The sequence below is a fragment of the Equus asinus genome, chromosome 6 (genome assembly GCF_041296235.1).
Source record: "Equus asinus isolate D_3611 breed Donkey chromosome 6, EquAss-T2T_v2, whole genome shotgun sequence".
NCBI classification, from domain to species: domain Eukaryota; kingdom Metazoa; phylum Chordata; class Mammalia; order Perissodactyla; family Equidae; genus Equus; species Equus asinus.
The window spans coordinates 80,675,630-80,693,132 of record NC_091795.1 but is presented as its reverse complement, the minus strand read 5'-3'; the positions used below and the strand labels follow the sequence as shown (position 1 = coordinate 80,693,132).

General features: G+C 54.7%; 1 protein-coding gene across 2 annotated transcripts in view; it reads left to right on the top strand.

Annotated features, from left to right (window-relative positions):
- KCNK3 (potassium two pore domain channel subfamily K member 3) overlaps window positions 1-17,237 on the top strand; it is a 37,859-nt gene extending 20,622 nt beyond the window's left edge. Inside the window, exons 3-4 of one of the 2 annotated variants that reach the window (XM_070512424.1) lie at window positions 8,975-9,104; window positions 13,951-17,237. In XM_070512424.1, the coding sequence (XP_070368525.1) occupies window positions 9,053-9,104; window positions 13,951-14,879 (981 nt within the window). In that variant the 5' untranslated portion in view covers window positions 8,975-9,052 and the 3' untranslated portion in view covers window positions 14,880-17,237. The remainder of the gene's footprint in view (window positions 1-8,974; window positions 9,105-13,950) is intronic. The other variant, XM_044772101.2, reaches the window with a different exon arrangement.
- Window positions 17,238-17,503: the final 266 nt, after the last annotated feature.

Sequence of the window (17,503 nt, the reverse complement as noted above, 5' to 3'; positions counted from 1 at the left end):
AAACTACCTGGGTGGCTCAGCCAATAGCTGGGTCCTCTTGGATCAGGTGTTCATCACTGGTCCAATCCACTGTGGCCTAGGCCAGGGTCACATGACACAAAGGGGCTGCCTAGGCTCACTCTTTTTTTTTTTTTTTTAGAGATTTTAGTTTTTTCTTTTTCTCCCCAAAACCCCCTGGTACATGGTTGTATAGTCTTCGTTGTGGGTCCTTCTAGTTGTGGCATGTGGGACGCTGCCTCAGCGTGGCTTGATGAGCGATGCCATGTCTGCACCCAGGATTCGAACTGACGAAACACTGGGCCTCCTGCAGCAGAGCGCGCGAACTTAACCGCTCGGCCACGGGGCCAGCCCCTAGGCTCACTCTTGACTGGAGTTGTTACAGGAAGGACAGCGTCAGAGAGGCAGAAAGGGGGCAGGCACCCCAGACATGTCCACACAGATGGCCTCCCTGGGGGCCATGCCCTCCTGTCCTCCAGCTTCCCTATCCCACCTGGTGCTCTGTCTGGCTCAGGGCCAGACTGAAGCATCCCAAGAATCTCTGAAAAGACCTCCAAGGGGCGGCTCCCTGGGACAGAAAGGCCTGGCCATTCAACCTGTATGTCCATCGTCCTGGCAGGAAGCTGGAGAGAGGCTGAGGAGAGAGGGTCTTTGGAGGGGTGACGTCTCCCTCCTCACAGAGTTTGAACACCCACTGTACGCAGAGCGCCAAGACTCTAAGACCCACATTCTGCCCTGAGGGGCTTAGGGGAATGTTTCTGCCCTGAGTGGTCTTAGGAGGATGGCCTGCTCAACAGGTTTTCCATGCTCTACTAACAAAGTGGATGGTGCCAAGGACACCTGAAAGTGCTTGGACTTTGAAGGCCAAAAGATCTGGGTTGAATCCTAGCTTTGCCAATTTTTATCCATATGACCTTGGGCAAGTAGTCTTTAGCCTCCCTGAGCCTCGGTTTCCTCATCAAAATGGAGTTAATAATGCCCACCTTGAAGGTCATGGTAAGGATTAGAGATAATTAATGTAAGGACATCTGGGTGACCTGATTGCCATTATTAGTAGAGGCACTAGGAGCAGAGAAGCACAGGCTCTGTTCTGGCCTCCCTTCCTCTCCCCTTCCTTCTTCTTACACTCCATCCCCTCCCTTTCCCCCTTGCCACCCCAGACCCAGTCGCACAGAAGGGAGGCCAGGAGGTGAGTCCTTACCCAGGGGTCTGGGCCCTGACTGCCTCTCTAAAGCCTCGTCCAGTGCCCAGCACCACCCCAGACCAGCCAGTCCCCCTTCCCCTGTTCTGTGCAGACAGACTTGACTAAAAGTAGCTTTGCTCACAGAGGCATCACTGTGCATAAGGAGATGGGTAAATATGCCAGCCAGCATCTGCCAAGGGAGGCCGAGTGAGTGGCAGAGATGGATGCTGTGTGGAGAGCTGCGAGAAGGGGACGCTCGCGGGGCCAGAGCAGGAGGACGGCTGCTTGGGAGAAGGCAGCGGGCTTGGGGGCGGGGACACAGCAGGCAGCAATACATCAGCATGGGGGAGGTGGTGAGCGTTTTAAAAAAGAAGAAAGGTCTTCACAATAATTCTGTAAATCTAAAATTGTTCTGAAATTAAAAGTTTACTTAAAAAATAGTAAATGGTAAAAAAAAAAAAAAAGGAAGAAGAAGAAAGAAGTGGGAAAAAAGAGAGAATGATCCAATTTCTAGCGACAACCAGGACCAAGCAGCTCTGTGCACCAGTCACATGTTCACACCTGCCCTGAACAATGCTTCCCGGTGTCCAGGGACAGCTTTGCAGGTCATCAAGAACAGGCCATGCCATGCTCCCAATTGCAGGATGGTTGGCAAGATTGCTGGGCCTTCTGATTCCCTTCCGGTTTCTGGGTGTCCACAGTCCCCCCCGTCACGGAATGGCCCCTCTGGCACAGACTCAGCACATCCTGGGGCAAGTCTTTACTTAAGGGACAGTCTTGTCTCACCTCCCCACTGCTTGTCTCTGTTCCCAGAGGGCAAGACCGAGCCATCCTTGTCTCTGCATCCTCTCCCAGCGCCTAGCCTAGTGCCTGGTTCAAAGTAGTAGGTGCTTAAGAAACGTTTGCTCAGTTAATTAACTAAGACAAGCTAAGAAGGAATGAAGCCATTTTTGCCTCACTGACTTTCCAGCTGATATTCTTGAGACCAGCCCAGTGCTGCAGCCTCCCTAGGGCCCCTGCTGCCCGCTCAGCCTCCCCAGGTGCCACATGCCCCTCTTCCAGGGCTGGCTCTGAGCTCCCCGACCACCTCCTGCTGTCTGGCTCAGGGCATCTTCTGTGGAGACCCAGTGCACTCTCAGCCCAGCCTCTTGGGAGGGGGCCTGGCTGGGAAGGAGGAAGAACTGTAGCTGGAGAGAGCACCTGCTTTGACAGACATGGGATGAAATGCCCACCCACCCTCTCCACACCATGACTTTCCTGGACCAACCTTAAGAAGAACAGTTCAAGTCTACTCCAATGAGCTATGGACGCCGAGCCCTGAGCCCAGTCCAGAGGCCCTGGAGGCCACTGAGATGTGGAAGAATGACAGCAGGCCTCGGCCTAGGAAGGCCTGGCTCTGCCACGTACCTGTGTGGCCTCGTCCAAGTCACCCAGCCACTCGGCTCAGCCTCCTCAACTGGAAAACCAGGGCGCCTGCCTTCCAGAATGCGCATCCAATCAACTAACACTGGCTAGGCTGTACAAGGCAACAGGCTTGAGTCTGAACCCTGACTCAACCACTCCCTCACTGTATGGTCTTGAATGAGTCACAGAAACTTTCTGTGCCTCAATTCTCTCATCTGTGAAATGGAGATAAAACCTATCTCATAACGTTTTTGTGACCATTAAATGAAATCATGTGTGTGCAGCACTTAATACAGCGCCTGGCACACAAATGCTCAGTGAAGATGAGCTTTATGATTTACCAGTATTATTACCACGTTACTGCCGCCACTGCCAGAGCCACCACCACTCCCGTTAATATTAGCTGCTGTGTGCAAGGCACTGAATTACTGAGAAGTACAAGACACGATCCCTGTCCTCAGAGTCCAGAGGGAGACTGAAAGGACAAAATAAGATGAGAGGGAAGAGGAGAAGAGAAGGAAGAAGGAAGGAAGAAGCAGCTAGAGAAGCCAAGACTCAAGGCCCCCGGAGACCCGTCTCCAGGGCTGGATGGGGGTGGGGTTGGGCCCCCTGAGGGCTCAACAGACAGTGCGGAGAAGCTGGGGACCAACAAGTCTTCCTGAATGCCCTGGCCGGTCTTGGCCCTGGGAGACCCAGGCAGGGACATGCAGCCATCTCCTCCCTCACTCCATGTGGCCTCGTGTGCTGGGAGGCTATCTGGGGGCAGGGTGGGGGCACACAATTTTGTGTCTCCAAAGAGTCGACTCTGGCGGCCCCTCTCCTTCAACTAGGGGGATGTTGCCTAGAGCAGTGCTGACCAGGCCAGCCCAGCTCCGGCCCTCCCCACCAGGACAGCCCAAGGCTTATCACCGTATCTACAGTATCTGCTCAGTGCCAACTGGACAGCTCTGCAAAGACACGTGGGCCCCAGGAACTGTGGGTCTAATGTGCACCCAAAGGCTCAGTGCCATTGCTCTGGGGACCCAGTGGTCCCACTGAAACCACTGCTTTCTCCACTGTGTGGGGGAGGGAACATGGCCCCCCTGAAGGCCCAGAATCTTAAAATATCTCCTCTAGCCTCTTCATTTCCCAGAGGAGGGACTCCAGGCCCAGAGAAGGGGAGGGTCTTGCCTGTGATCACATAGTAACCCCAGGTCTTCTGACTTCTATCCCTGTGGAAGAGTCCTGGGGCAGCCAAGTACAATGGAAAGAGAACTGACTTTGAATTTCAAGTTTGGTTCCAGTATTTATTGCCTGAGATGAAATACTTTATCTCTGTCAGCCTCAGTTTCCACATCTGTAAAACAGGAATAATAATAATAACACCTTCTCTACAGGATTGCTGTGCGAGCTCAAACAATAGAACGTATAGAAATTGCTTGGTAAATAACACAGCCTGGGACAAGTGAAACACAGGAATTGTTATTATTCTAGAACTTAGAGCACTGCAAATATTAAGGACTCAAAAATGTCTGCTGGTGTAATGGATGAATGTTTGAGGCATGGTGAGTGATGACAGGGACCTCCAGGAGCACTGATTTGTTTAGGTGGGTTGGATCAGGGAAGGCTTCACAGAGGGGGTGACTTTTGAGATGACCTTTGGTGGAGGAGTAGAAGCCCATCGGGAATGAAAAGGAGCATGAGAGTGTCCAGAAATGTGGAAATGCAGCCGTGACCTTCCAAAGAGCTGTGGATCCCAATTCCACATGCAAGCTTGGGCTCCAGACTCTGCTCAAAACTTACTCCTCCCCTCCTGGCCTGTGCATGCTACCTGGAACAGGAGGAGCTAGCAATTTATTAAATCCTAAAACATACCTTTTCAGAGAAGAAATAACCTTCTAATCTAACCTTCCCATTTGAAAGGTAAGAAAACTGAGGCTCAGGGAGCTGACATTCCTTAACAAAGGCCCTACAGCAGGCTCAGCAAACTAGGCTCCATGGGCTGAATTTGGCCTACCACCTGTTTTTATAAATAAAGTTTTATTGGTACACAGTCATGCCCATTCATTTACCTACTGTCTATGGCTGCTTCCTTGATACAATGGCAGAGCTGAGTAGTTGCAAGAGACCATATGGACTGTGAAAGCTCCACCATGTACTATCTGACCCTTTGCAGAAAAAAAGTTTGCCAACTCCTGTCCTATAGCAGGGTATTGGCAGAGTTGCACGGGGAGCCAGGCCTCTGACTCCTGGTTGGGTGTTCTTTAACTGTATGTACACTTGTCCCTCTGGGTCCCCCCGCCTGACCCCCCAACACTGCCTGCAGGGTGAGATTTCAGGCAGCCAAACTCTGGGCAGGCTGAACTCTGGGACACATGGTGCAGCCAACAGGGAACACCTGGGCTGACCACTGTTGCCCCATGACCCAAGAGTGCTTCTTGCTGGGAGCAGTTCAGCCCCTTTTGGGGGAGTCTGACAGGGAGGTGCCAACACACGCCTGCTTCTCCTCCATGGACAAAACAGAATGAGCCACAGAGTGTAAGTGTAGGACTCAGGCCAGCCAGATGCCAGAGTTACAGACACAGCCTTTCAAGAAGCACACGAGGAAGGAGTGGCATCTCCAGCCACCTGCTGAGATGGCCAAGTCCACTCTAACTTGTGCTGTAGAATTCCTTTCCCAATGCCAGGCTGTCCCTGGTGGATTCATTTAATTAAAACCCCACCACATCTAATCCGTTAGAAGTTCTGAGCTCACACATGCCTTGTCCAGCTAGTCATAAGAACGAGACAGGTCACGGGCCTTGGCCATGGCTACGTGGTGCCATGCCTGGCCTAGTACAGACCCTACAGGCCTCGGGTTGGTGCCCTTCCCAGGACACCTGGAGTTGCTGCCCTGTTGTGTGAGACTGCCTGCTCTGGGCCTCATGCTTGTCCATCCCTCAGGCTCATCTTTGATGCCTCCGTTCCTTAATTCACTCATGCAACAGAGATTTATTAAATGCCAGCTTCACGCCAAGCACTCTTCTAGGTGTGGGGAATGTCGTTGTAACAAAGGAGACAAAAATCCGCTCCTGCCCTCATGGAGCTTACAGTGTCAACTCACAAATGCAGGAGGCTCTCCCACACTGGGCATCTCCTCTGTCTTCCGCCCTCTCATCCTTTCTCCTCTCTTCCTCCTCTCCCCTCTCTCCTCCTGAAGCCAATTTACGCCTGAGCGCTTGACAGTGGGACCATGCAGAGGCCTCCTAATGAATCCTCCTGCCTGCCATCTCCCACTGCCCTCTGCACGCTCAGGGATGCCAGGAAAACCCCTCATGATGCCCCTTTGGCAGGTCCCTCCCCTGCTCAGGAGCCGTCAGTGGCTCCTCATTGCCTTCAAGTTAAGACGTGAGTTCTTTCACTTCCCCCTCAAAGCTCGTTACCTTTCAGCTCTCACCCACCTTCCAACCTTCACCACACAAGGGAACTTTCTGCTCCAAGAAACTCAGAATTTTTGTGGTTGTTAGGTTTATGATGTTCATCGCTTTCTACTTACAAAAGTAATAGATTTTTGTAGGAAATATATTCAAAGATAATGATTCAAAGATAAACTCTCTGAGCTTTTTAGTTTATTTCCTCCAAGCTTCTCTTTCTATGTGCATGTGTGTATATAGATACATTTTTTATATTTATGTGCTTAGTGTGGGATCCCATTATACATAAAGCGTTGTATCCTAACATTTTTATTTAACATTCTTTAGTGGTTTTCTATATAATTAAGAGACTCCTCAAGAACAGCACTTTAATGGCTGCACAATATTCCACCACATAAATATACCTTAATATGTTTAACCAAACCCTATTGGTGAGCATTTGGACTGTTTACAATTTTTCACAATGAAAATTTTGCTATAAACATCCATGTTCATAAATCTTTGTTCCGATCTCTGGTTATTTTCCCGGCAGAGATTCCTAGAAGCGGCACTGCAGGGTCACGGGGCAGATGCACTTCTAAGGGTTTTGATGCATATCATGAAGCTGCCTCCCTGAGAGAGTCTGTCGGTCACCCCTGCCCCCCATTTGTGGCAATGCCCACCGACCTCAGACAGGTCTATTTCCTCTGCCGCTAACACGCCACGTGTCTTCCTAGCATCGTGTCTTCACTTCAGCAGCTCCCCTCTGTCAGAATCTTGTGTTTCCCATCCATCCTTCAGAGCTCAGGGCAAAGGCCACCTCCTCCATGAAGCCCATCCTGATACCCCAACTGAAATTATCCACCTCTATCTAGGCCTCCTGCAGCCCCTGTCTTAAGTTCTTCCTGAAACATTTCCTATTATTGCCACACATTTTAATAATTTGTCTAATAATAACCTCTTCTTTGTACGGGACATTGAAGTTTTCAAAGTGCTTCCTCTGAGATGTTTCATCTGATTCATTTTCAGATGGAAAGTGTATTGAGGTCAAAGACTGTGGCTTGGTCATCTAGGTCTACTTACCTTTGCTCCATCACCAACCTCAAGCTAGTCCTCAATTTGATGGAAGTTTAGGACAAACTTCACTATTCCGTGGCCTACAGAACAGACTTTAGGATGCTACCCTCCACAGTGAGGACAGAGCTAGGACAGAGGGCCCTGGATTCCAGTCCTGGCTCTGTCACTGACTAACTATGACCTAGGGCTGGTCCCTGCCCCTCTCTGGGCCTCAGTTTACCCATCTATAAAATGAGCCAGTTGAACTACATAGTCCTCCACACTCCAGGACTGATTGCCCCTGCAGCCACTGGCCCCAGCACCCAGAGCAGCCCTGGGGTGCCCCTGAGGGCCCCTGTGCAAGGCTGGCCTCCAGGATAGGCCAGAGGGAGCTGGCCAGGGAGGCAGGCCTGGCTGCAGGCCAGGCTGTGTCTGCAAACACTGACCTTGGCTGCCGCAGGGATTTTCCATGACACCAGCACCCTCCCCCTCAGCTCCCCCTAATCCCACGTGGGCCTGGGGAGGCTGGGGGATGGGAGCGGTGGGGGCTGTCCTACACCAGAAGACCCTGAATCAGAGTAATAGGGGCACCTGTGGATGGGAGAGAGCTGAAAGGGAGAGAGGGGAGCCCAGTGGGCCTACAGGCGGAAAGTCTGGGAGGAAGCAGGGTGGGAGAGAACCTGCTGGTGAGGAGTGGGGAGAAGAGCTGAAAGAGGAGCAGGGAAGATGGCAAGAGGCCTTGGAAAGGGGCAAGGCAGAGGGAGGGGGCTGTGCTTCCCAGCTGTCCTTCCCAGGAGCTCTGGCCTGGAGAGGGACAAACTCCAGACCTAGTTCTGCACATGGGTCCCTCCCCCAAAGCCAGGTCCGTGAGGCCCTGTGGTTTCCCAGGCCTTTCAGGCCTTGGCCAGGCCCGGGGCAGCAGGGATTCCTTCCGAGGCCCTGAAGCTGACCTCATTTTGCCGGGGCCTGGGGGCCACAGGGAGGGCAGGAGGTATGGTTTCACTGAAGGCCCTCCTGCCAAGGCTGCCTCCCCTCCCCCTGCTGGGTGTGTGAGGGGAGGTTGCTCTTGTCCGCATCCCAGGCTTCAGGGCTGTCTGGGCTGAACAGCATTTTCTGAGCAGCTGCTCCCCCAGGCCTTGTGCTGAGGACAACTTGACACTGAGGAGAACTGCTGGCCCTCCAGAAACTCAGAGCCCCGCAGAACTCCTCTGCAGATGGGAGCGCACACACATAGGGCATTTGAACGAGGCAGACGGAGAGGCCCCTCTAGCTCTGGGAAGGATCCCAGAAGGTTCTTGGAAAACTTGGTGCCTGAGCCAGATCCTAAAGGATGGAGGAGAAGGCCTGCGCTCTCCTCCCATCTCCACCAAGCTGGCAGCCTCCTCCCGCCCTCTCAAGGGCCTGGGCATGCACTGCCAGCTTCCTTCCACCTCATCTCCCTTAACACACCAATTAGGCTCCTGTGGAGCCTCCGGTCCCACTTCCTGGCTCCACACTGCTGCCATCTCCAGACCAAAGGGGCAGTTCCCCGTCTGTACCTCAGGCCCCTGAGGAGGCAGAGTCCTGGTTGGGCCCTTCTGCAGTGACCCTCAGCTCAGGCCCGACTAACCTCTGCAGGCCTAGCGAGAGAGCCTGATCCGGCTCTGGGGGTGCTGTGTCTCACAGCCAGTCCTCTGGAGCTGCCTCTGTCTCCCTGGAGCCCTCACTCCTCTCTGGCTGCCCCATCAGGCCCAGGCGGCACCCAAGGTCAGGCCCCCTCCCCACGTCCAGCTTCCCATCAGTCTAGCTCGCCCAGAGTTCACAGCCCTCCCGCCTCAGGCCACAGGTCACTAATCCAGCTTCCCTCAGGGCAAACATCAGCCTCGCCAGTCCTGTATTTACATTAGATAAGTGGGTCTGCAGGGAACCAGGGAAACAGGTTGCAGCCAGGCATTGCCAAGGGTCACGTGTTTCTAATCTACAGAAGGGCTGGGCCACCCAAAGATGGGACATCAGAGGATCTCAAAGTCAGAGACCTGGAAGAAAGGCCTTAGAGTTCTTGATGCTAAGAGGAGCATTTTCCAAACCGATCCAAGGAACTCTTGTCCAGCAAGGTGAGAAAAGTGTTTGAAGGTGAGCTACGTGGGAGGAGCTAGCACATCCTCCCAACTTTGACTGCCCTTCCGCACAAACACATGTGTGGCTCTGACAAAGCCTACACTTAAATCAAATGACAACAGACCCTGTTAAATTCAGCATTCCTCCAATTTAATTTAACCGAACAACTCTTTTCTCACCCAAAAGTTATTAACAGTCCATGGAACTGGTATTCCAGGAAATTAACTTTGGGATATACTGATCATAGAATGTTGATGCTAAAAGGAACTTTAAAGACCGTCTAATCTTGATGTTCCTCAAAATATTCATAGTAATAATGAATATTTATTGATCCCAATGTCCTAGTATTTTATCTAACTCACCAAGTCCACAGTAACTCTATGAGGTAAGTACATCATTTTCCCCATTTTACGGATGAGGAACCAGAGGCACTTAGAAGATTAAGTGACTTGGCCAGAGTTGAAAGCTGTTTGGCGCCAGAGGCTGTGCTCTCATCTACGCCACTACACTGCAGAGATCACCTGCAGAAAATAGAAATATCTGTTTTCAGTTTTTCAAAAGCATAACAATAACTTAATTCAGTCTCATAGGATCAGAAGTTCTGATTGGCAGATGTGTTCTTAATTAATTTTGAAGGGACAATGATTACTTACTGCTTTCACGGTGATCTATTCGGTGCCTGTTCTGTGCAGTAGCTACACTGCACTGATCAACACACTGTACTTCATGAATAACATCTTTCAGATTCAAACTCTGTGAATGGGTGAGCGGACAGAAAAAAATAATACAAGGCATCCATAGCAGGGAAAAAAGGTGGGAACCTTTGATCTCATCCTATCCTCCCACGCCGCAGATGAGGAAAATTGAGGCCCAGAGAGGGACAAGGACTTGCCCAAGACACAAAGCTGGTTATGGTCAGGGCCAGGTCAGACCCCCAGATCTCCTGCACCCTACACTCATGCTCTTTCCCCCACCCTAGGCTGTGGCCAGTGTTCTGGTTTTGCAGCCAGCTAGGCCAGGGGTAGGAGGTCAGGCTGGGGCTGGCTTGCATGTGAGGTCAGCGGGCAGCAGGCAGCTGAGCCCAGTCCAGCCAAGGCCACTACCAAGGGCTCAGCTTGGTTAGCTGTGCTTTGACTAGATGGAAATAGGCCACAGGGAAAGAAAGTCCAGTAAGAGGGAGGGCCAGACCCCCAACCCTCTGCATCTCCCCAGAGACAGAGCTTCAGCCAGTTTCTAAGCTCCTTGGTGATGCTAAGACGAAAACAGAAGAACTGAGGCTGGGGGTTCCCGTCCCGCCTCTCATTGTCCCTGCTGCTCCAAAATATTCATAATTAGTATTTATATCCAGCCACATAATCAATTTTTATGTCTGGCCACCTGGCTTCCTCAGGTGAATTCTGTGCCTCCAGCCAGGCTCCAAGGCCATCTCTTAGCTGAGTTGCTCACACATAGGGGCTGCTGAATGAAGAGGTCAACCTTGGTCATACTGAGCCAGAGGGCAGAGGACAGAACACCGAGTTTGGAACTGAGTATCCTGGGTTATAGTCCTGGCTCTGCCATTCACTAGCTGTGTGACCTTGAGCAGGTCACTTTGCCTCTCGGGGCCTCCATTTCCTCATCTGGGCCATGTGATCGCTAAAGGCTTTTCTGGCTCTGAGTACCTTTAAGTCTATGGTGGCGGATTCAGGAAGGGTGGCTGGGAGAGGAGGGGGCGGGGACAGCCCCAGTCAGTGCTCTGAGAGGAAGTGGCTAGAATCTCATGGTTGGGGCATGAGTTCTGGCTGGTCAGTCCATCAGGCACTGTGAGGGAGGGTCCTCAGAGAATCAGCTCTGGAGCGCAGCCCCTGTGCGTGTCGGTGACACACAAGGACAGATGGAATCCCTCACCCAGAGACTCGCCCCTCTGTCCCTCATAAACCCAAGCCTGATGTGGGTAAGGACCAGGCCGGCGGCGGGCCTGCTGGCAGGCAGACAGGCCTTGCCAAACTCCCAGTTACTTCCCAGAAGTTCCAGGGCCTCTTGGGAGTGGCTCCACCCCGGCTGGCGCCCCTCCAAGCTGGGCACCCACGTCAGCAGGTCCTCGCAGTTCCCTTGCCCTTTCACCCAGTGACAATAGAACAGGCGAAGGGGCGGGGGCACGCTGACCCTGGGCCGGATCCTTGGAGAGGCATCTGATTCCCTGGGCGTCGCACTCCTGTTGCCACTTCTGTCATGGCCAGCTCAGGACAGTGCCCGAGGATGAGTCTTCAAGTAGAACCCTCTCTTTTTGGGGCCTCAGTTTCCCATCCTGGTCACCCTTCCTGGGAGATAAATTAGCTCTGAAGCGCTGGAATGAGCGATGAATTAGGAAGTCCTGGTGGCCCTGGCCGACTCGCGAGGCCCCTCCAGCCTTCACTACTCTAACTATAATATGGACATAGCTGTAGTAATGACCTTGTAGGAAGTTTTTGAGGATTAAAGTTAAAAATGTATCTGAAAGATAAGACCATAAACCTCAGCCTGTGGTAGTCAGTGAGGGTGGGCCCTGAGAGGCATCTGACCCCAGGGGTGAGGCATGTCCCCTCCGGGCTGGACTGTGGCTGTGGTGGGGCGTGCGGCTCTGGCCTGATAAGAGCCTTCAGTTTAGCCTGGATGTGCCACTTACTTTGACAATGGCTAAACTCAGCAGGAGGTAGGCAGGGCCAGGAGTCGTCACTTCTGGCTGGGAGATGGGGAAAGCAGGAGGGCTCACAGGATCCGGCAGGCAGGGGCAGCAGGGGGACGGCGAGAGGGAAGCACTGGCGGCAGAAGGTGGCCAGATGCCTGCTGGGACGTGGGCTGTCTTCAGACCGGTAAGGGCCTCCCTGAAGCTGGGGGCTTTGTGGGCAGCCTGCAATGGGCAGTGAGGCTGCCAGCTGCGGGCACTGGGTTTTGCTACAGGATGGCGGACCAGGAGAAGTCACAGCCTATGAACAAGCACGAGGCGAGGTGGCTTGTGGTGGTAACTCCTGACGGCAGCTCTGGCCAGCTGCCAGGGTGGAGATTAACAGCTCTAGCTCCATCCCCCAGAGGGTAGACAAGGCCAGAGAGGGGAAGGGATTTGCCTAAGGTCACACAGCCAGCATGTGGTCAAGCTGGAGCTGGGCCCACGCTACCCAATACCTGTTCAGCCCCATCCATAGTGTCATGCCCTCCCCCCAACACCCTGTACCGGTGCTGCCCTGGGCGACAGGGAAGGACAGGATGAGAAGCAGCTCTGGCTCGGGGCCTGCCCAGCTGTCGAGGTGAGTTGTGGTCTGACTGCTGTGGCCAAGCTGGCAGGCACAATCTGTTCTCACCCTGCCGGGGCGCGGACAGGCCTGGCATGGCAGCCCAACAGCTCAGCTGTCCAGGCCCCTGGCAAAGGGGGACAGTCACCAGCTGGATGCTGTGGTGCGGGCCGGGGGAGCCCATTCTAAGGGCAAGCCCACAGCTTCATACACCCCAAGCTGCTGTCCCCAGACCTCCCTGAGCTTTAAGATTCAAATGGCCTTGGGCTGCCAGCTTTGCTGGAACTGAGCTGCTCCCCAGCCCAGGTGCTCTCTTGGAGATGTGAGGGGAACCTGGCACTTCATCGATTATTCATCATAGTGAGCCGTTATTGAGCACGTAATAGGGACCAGGCTCTAGGCTAAGTGCATCGTACACGTTATCTCACTGATTTCTCTCCAAAGCCCTGTGAAGCAGGTGCTACTTATTAGCCCCATTTTACAGATGTAGAAACTAAGGCTGTGAGAGATTTAAAAAAAAAAACAGATACACACCATCCATGGCAGAGTCAGGATTTGAGCTCAGATCAGATGCCAAAGCACATGGTATCCTGCCCAGCTATTCACTCATCAGACATATTGTGGGCATACCCCAGGGGCATGGCTGGTAATATGGAGAGGGAAGCTGGCAGGAACATGACAAGGTCCAGCAGCGCCCACCCCACCACCCCAAGTTAGTGTTTAGCTGTGCATAGTAGTTGGGGACCCTGGAGGACAGAGGATGGTGGTAATATTGGCCTTGGAGTTTAAAGCTGAACATTCTCAGTGCCACTCAAAGCCGAGATCACTTCCAGCTGTGGGGAATCCGGGATGGCTGCATGGAAGAAGCATTTGGTTAAGTTCTGATAAGGCTTAGAAAGGAGGAAAAATCAGAAAGACTGCCATCATTATTTTATTATAATAATCCTGTTAATAAAAGTAATAAATATCTTAACAGCTCAGTGAAGGAAGCAGGGCCAGGACCAGTAGACCTTATTTTGCAAATAAGGAAACATGCTCAGAGAGGGGGAATAATTTGCCCAAGGTCACAAAGCCACTAGCGACAGGGCCAGAACTTGTGCCTAGGACTTCTGAATTTCCATCTAGGGTCCTTTCCCCTCCAGGTCTCCAGGAAGAACTCTGGACTTAAAGCCATTTGACGGTTGGCTTAATGGGAGGATTTGCCTCCACCTGGCTCCTGGCTCCGTCAGGGCCAGGTAGGGGGTGTGGGGTATGACAGGGGTTGGGGTTGTCTGGCTGGTGATAGTAACACCTGGAAGGACACCTACGGCTCCTGCTTTGACAAGGGCAATGCCACCTCCCCATGAAGACAGACCCTACTTTGGGGCCAGGCACAGAGGATGACCCCAGGCCCCAGAGAGGGGGCTGATGAGGACCCTGGAGCACGAATTCATGCACCTGTAACTGTGTGTTGTCTTCTCCTGGGCTAGAAGGATAGAGGCCAGATTCTGCAAGGTCGGGGAGGCGGAGGGGAGAGTAGGGGGAAGGGGCAGGGTTTCTGCAAGGGCAGCCTCACAGCGTGTGCTTTCTCTCCTCTTCCCCTACTTTCCCGCAGGCTATGGCCACGCAGCTCCCAGCACGGATGGCGGCAAGGTGTTCTGCATGTTCTACGCGCTGCTGGGCATCCCGCTCACGCTCGTCATGTTCCAGAGCCTGGGCGAGCGCATCAACACCTTCGTGAAGTACCTGCTGCACCGCGCCAAGAGGGGGCTGGGCATGCGGCGCGCCGACGTGTCCATGGCCAACATGGTGCTCATCGGCTTCTTCTCGTGCATCAGCACGCTGTGCATCGGCGCCGCCGCCTTCTCCTACTACGAGCACTGGACCTTCTTCCAGGCCTACTACTACTGCTTCATCACGCTCACCACCATCGGCTTCGGCGACTACGTGGCGCTGCAGAAGGACCAGGCGCTGCAAACGCAGCCGCAGTACGTGGCCTTCAGCTTCGTCTACATCCTCACCGGCCTCACGGTCATCGGCGCCTTCCTCAACCTCGTGGTGCTGCGCTTCATGACCATGAACGCCGAGGACGAGAAGCGCGACGCCGAGCACCGCGCGCTGCTCACGCGCAACGGGCAGGCGGGCGGGGCCTGCGGCGGCGGCGGCGGGGGTGGCGCGGGCGGCAGCGCGCACACCACGGACACCGCCTCATCCACGGTGGCGGCCGGCGGCGGCGGCGGCGGCTTCCGCAACGTCTATGCCGAGGTGCTGCACTTCCAGTCCATGTGCTCGTGCCTCTGGTACAAGAGCCGCGAGAAGCTGCAGTACTCCATCCCCATGATCATCCCGCGGGACCTCTCCACGTCCGACACATGCGTCGAGCAGAGCCACTCGTCGCCGGGAGGGGGCGGCCGCTACAGCGACACGCCCTCGCACCGCTGCCTCTGCAGCGGGGCGCAGCGCTCCGCCATCAGCTCGGTGTCCACGGGCCTGCACAGCCTGTCCACCTTCCGCGGCCTCATGAAGCGCAGGAGCTCCGTATGAAGGCCCCGCGGGGCCTGGAGCACCTGGGAGCGCGGGCCGGGGGCTCCTGCGGGGAGGAGCAGCTGGGTCGGGGAGGGAGCCGCCCCAGCCGCCTTCGGCCCGTGGGGCGCCCCCCACACCCCTCACCACCCTCTCCCAACCCCCATCTCCGACTGTGCCTGCTCGCACCAGCCGGCAGGAGCCTGGGCTCTGAGGACCCCTGGAGCCCCCATCTGCGCCCTGCAAATTCCGAGAAATGTGAAACTTGGGGGGGTCGGAGGGAGGGAAGGCAGAAGCTGGGAGCCTCCCATTTCTTTGGAAATCTAAGGAGCTCCTCAGTCCGCAGAGGCCGTGCTGGTACCAGACCACCCCACCTCCTCCATCCCGAGGGGACTTCGTGTTCCGTGTACGTTTGCATCTCTATTTATACCTCTGTCCTGCCAGGTCTCCCACCTTCCCTTGGCTCCAAAAGCCAGGGTGTCTTTGTCCACGTTACCCACACTCAGTCCACTCCCCTTCCTCATCCCCGGGTGTCTCCCAACCTCCCACTACCTTCTGTGTTGTTTTGCATGGCTTTGCAGTTATGAAGAAAGTGGAAACCCAGCAGTCCCTGAAGCTAGTCCCCAGAGGGCAGGCAGTCAGAAGCCAGGACAGGCGGCAGGAGGTGCAGAGAGTCGGGGGGGAGGCCGAGCCTCCAGTCTGCAGGATGGACCTGCCGGCAGTGAGAGCTGGCTGCCCTCCAGTTGCGTTCTCACAGGGGGCAGGGGGCGTCCAGCTGTTCAGGCACTGCCCTTGGAATCAAACAGAAAACTTCATACTTGCCGTCCTCAGCCACTGCTGATGATGACCAACTCCTCACTCTGCAGGAGTTTCAGCCTCTGGAAACTCTGTCCTGACTACTCGTTCATTTGATTTTCACAGCGCTCCAGCTAGGTCACCAGGGCCAGAGTTCTCATGCCCATTTTACAGATGACACTGAGATCCAGGCGGGTGAAGTGACTTGCCCAGGGTGACACAGATAGTAAAGGCAAAGGGGAACAAGAACCTGGGCTGCTCTTTCCTAGCCTGATTGCTCTTTCTCTCCAACTCCTCTGCCTGCTCTTGAAAGCAGAGCTTCTGCCGGCGCAGCCTGGCGTCTTGGAGCAGCTGGGGCTTGAAGCAGAACCGGAGCCCAGGACTGAGGCAGCGCTGGGGCTCAGCTTCTGTTCCGCTCAGCTACGAGGCAGGGTCTGGATGGGCCCCTGAGGCAAGGCAGGATCCCTCAGTCTCTGGACTGCCTGCTTACAGACAGGGGTGTCCTTGGACCAAAGTAAGCAGGGCTGGGCCTCACGAGGAAAAGGCCAGGATGTGGGGCTCTAGAAGATTGGAAATTGGGCAGAGGGGCCTAGAGAGTTGGCAGGCATATCCTACTGGGACACTGTCCCTGGCCCCACGGCCAGTGTTGGTGCCTGTGTTCCAGGTAGCTAGAGACAAGCTAAGGCTGCAGCCAGCAACACCCATCCCAGGTGAGGGGCTTGGACCTGGTGTGCCCACTGCCTGTCCCACCTGCAACCCAGAAGCCCAGATGGACAGCAGCAGAGGGAGGTGAGGCCCTAGGCTTCACTGTGGGGACCCACAGCTGGAGCTGGTACCGTAACTCAGGACAGCATCAAGGGGTAGGTGAGGGGGCTTTCCTCCCTCACCGTGCTGTTCCCATGCCAGCTCCCTAACACTGCTGAGCAAGGCCAGCCCTGGCATTCAGGGAAGCTGCAGTAGGGGGTCCACGGGCTGATCAGCCTCAGCCCCACCCCAGCCGTAGGCTCTGGCCTCTGAGAACCTTTGGGAGGGAAGAAGTCTGGCCTGGTCTGTGTGTGAGTCCTGTCTCCATGTGGAGGAGCTGGCTGCCCACGTGCCAAGGAGAGCAGGGCCCAGGACCCAGGGGTGCCCTCTGTGTTTATGTTGGGGTGAGGGGCAGTGCTGGCTGCGTCTGTCCTGTGTGTGACCCTGCCCTCGAGGGGTCTTGTCCTGTCAGTCCCGAGGGAGCCACAACCAAAGTTGCAGGGAGCTGGTGGGGAAGGAGGTGAATGGCCCTCGGCAGAGCGTGGCCGACTGCTCGGTCTCCAGCCGGGCCTTTCCTAGGGAACTGGAAGGCCAGTGTTGCTTCCCCTCACCCCCTCCCACTGCGGGCAGCCTTTCTGCTTCCCCAATGCCTTATGCCTGGGCACACTGCCACAGAATATGCAATACGTGTGGGTGACATGCCCCCACGCCCACACCCTCACCCCGGGCAGCTCCTGGACCCCAAAGGCTGCGGCTGCCACAGCCTCCCTTCAGCCCCTCCTGCCTATCTGTCTTCACACTGAGAATGGCGCCTAATAAATGCTGTCTATGGAGACCAGGCTCAGGCTCAGCTGTCTCTGTCATTGTATACCCTTGGTGCTGCCAGGGAGCAGCCATCCCCCCGCCGGGGTCTGCAGACATGCCTAGCTCATGCACCTTAGGCTGACTTGACTCTTTGCTTTGGGGGTCTTAGGGAGAAGCCTGGGTAAAACTGGCTTCTCTTTTGTGATTTCCTCCAAGATCCAGATTTTCTCAATGTCATCCCGGACCGACTATGAGAACAAGATAGGACCTTAGAAAAGAAATCACCAGGTGCAATCCTCCCC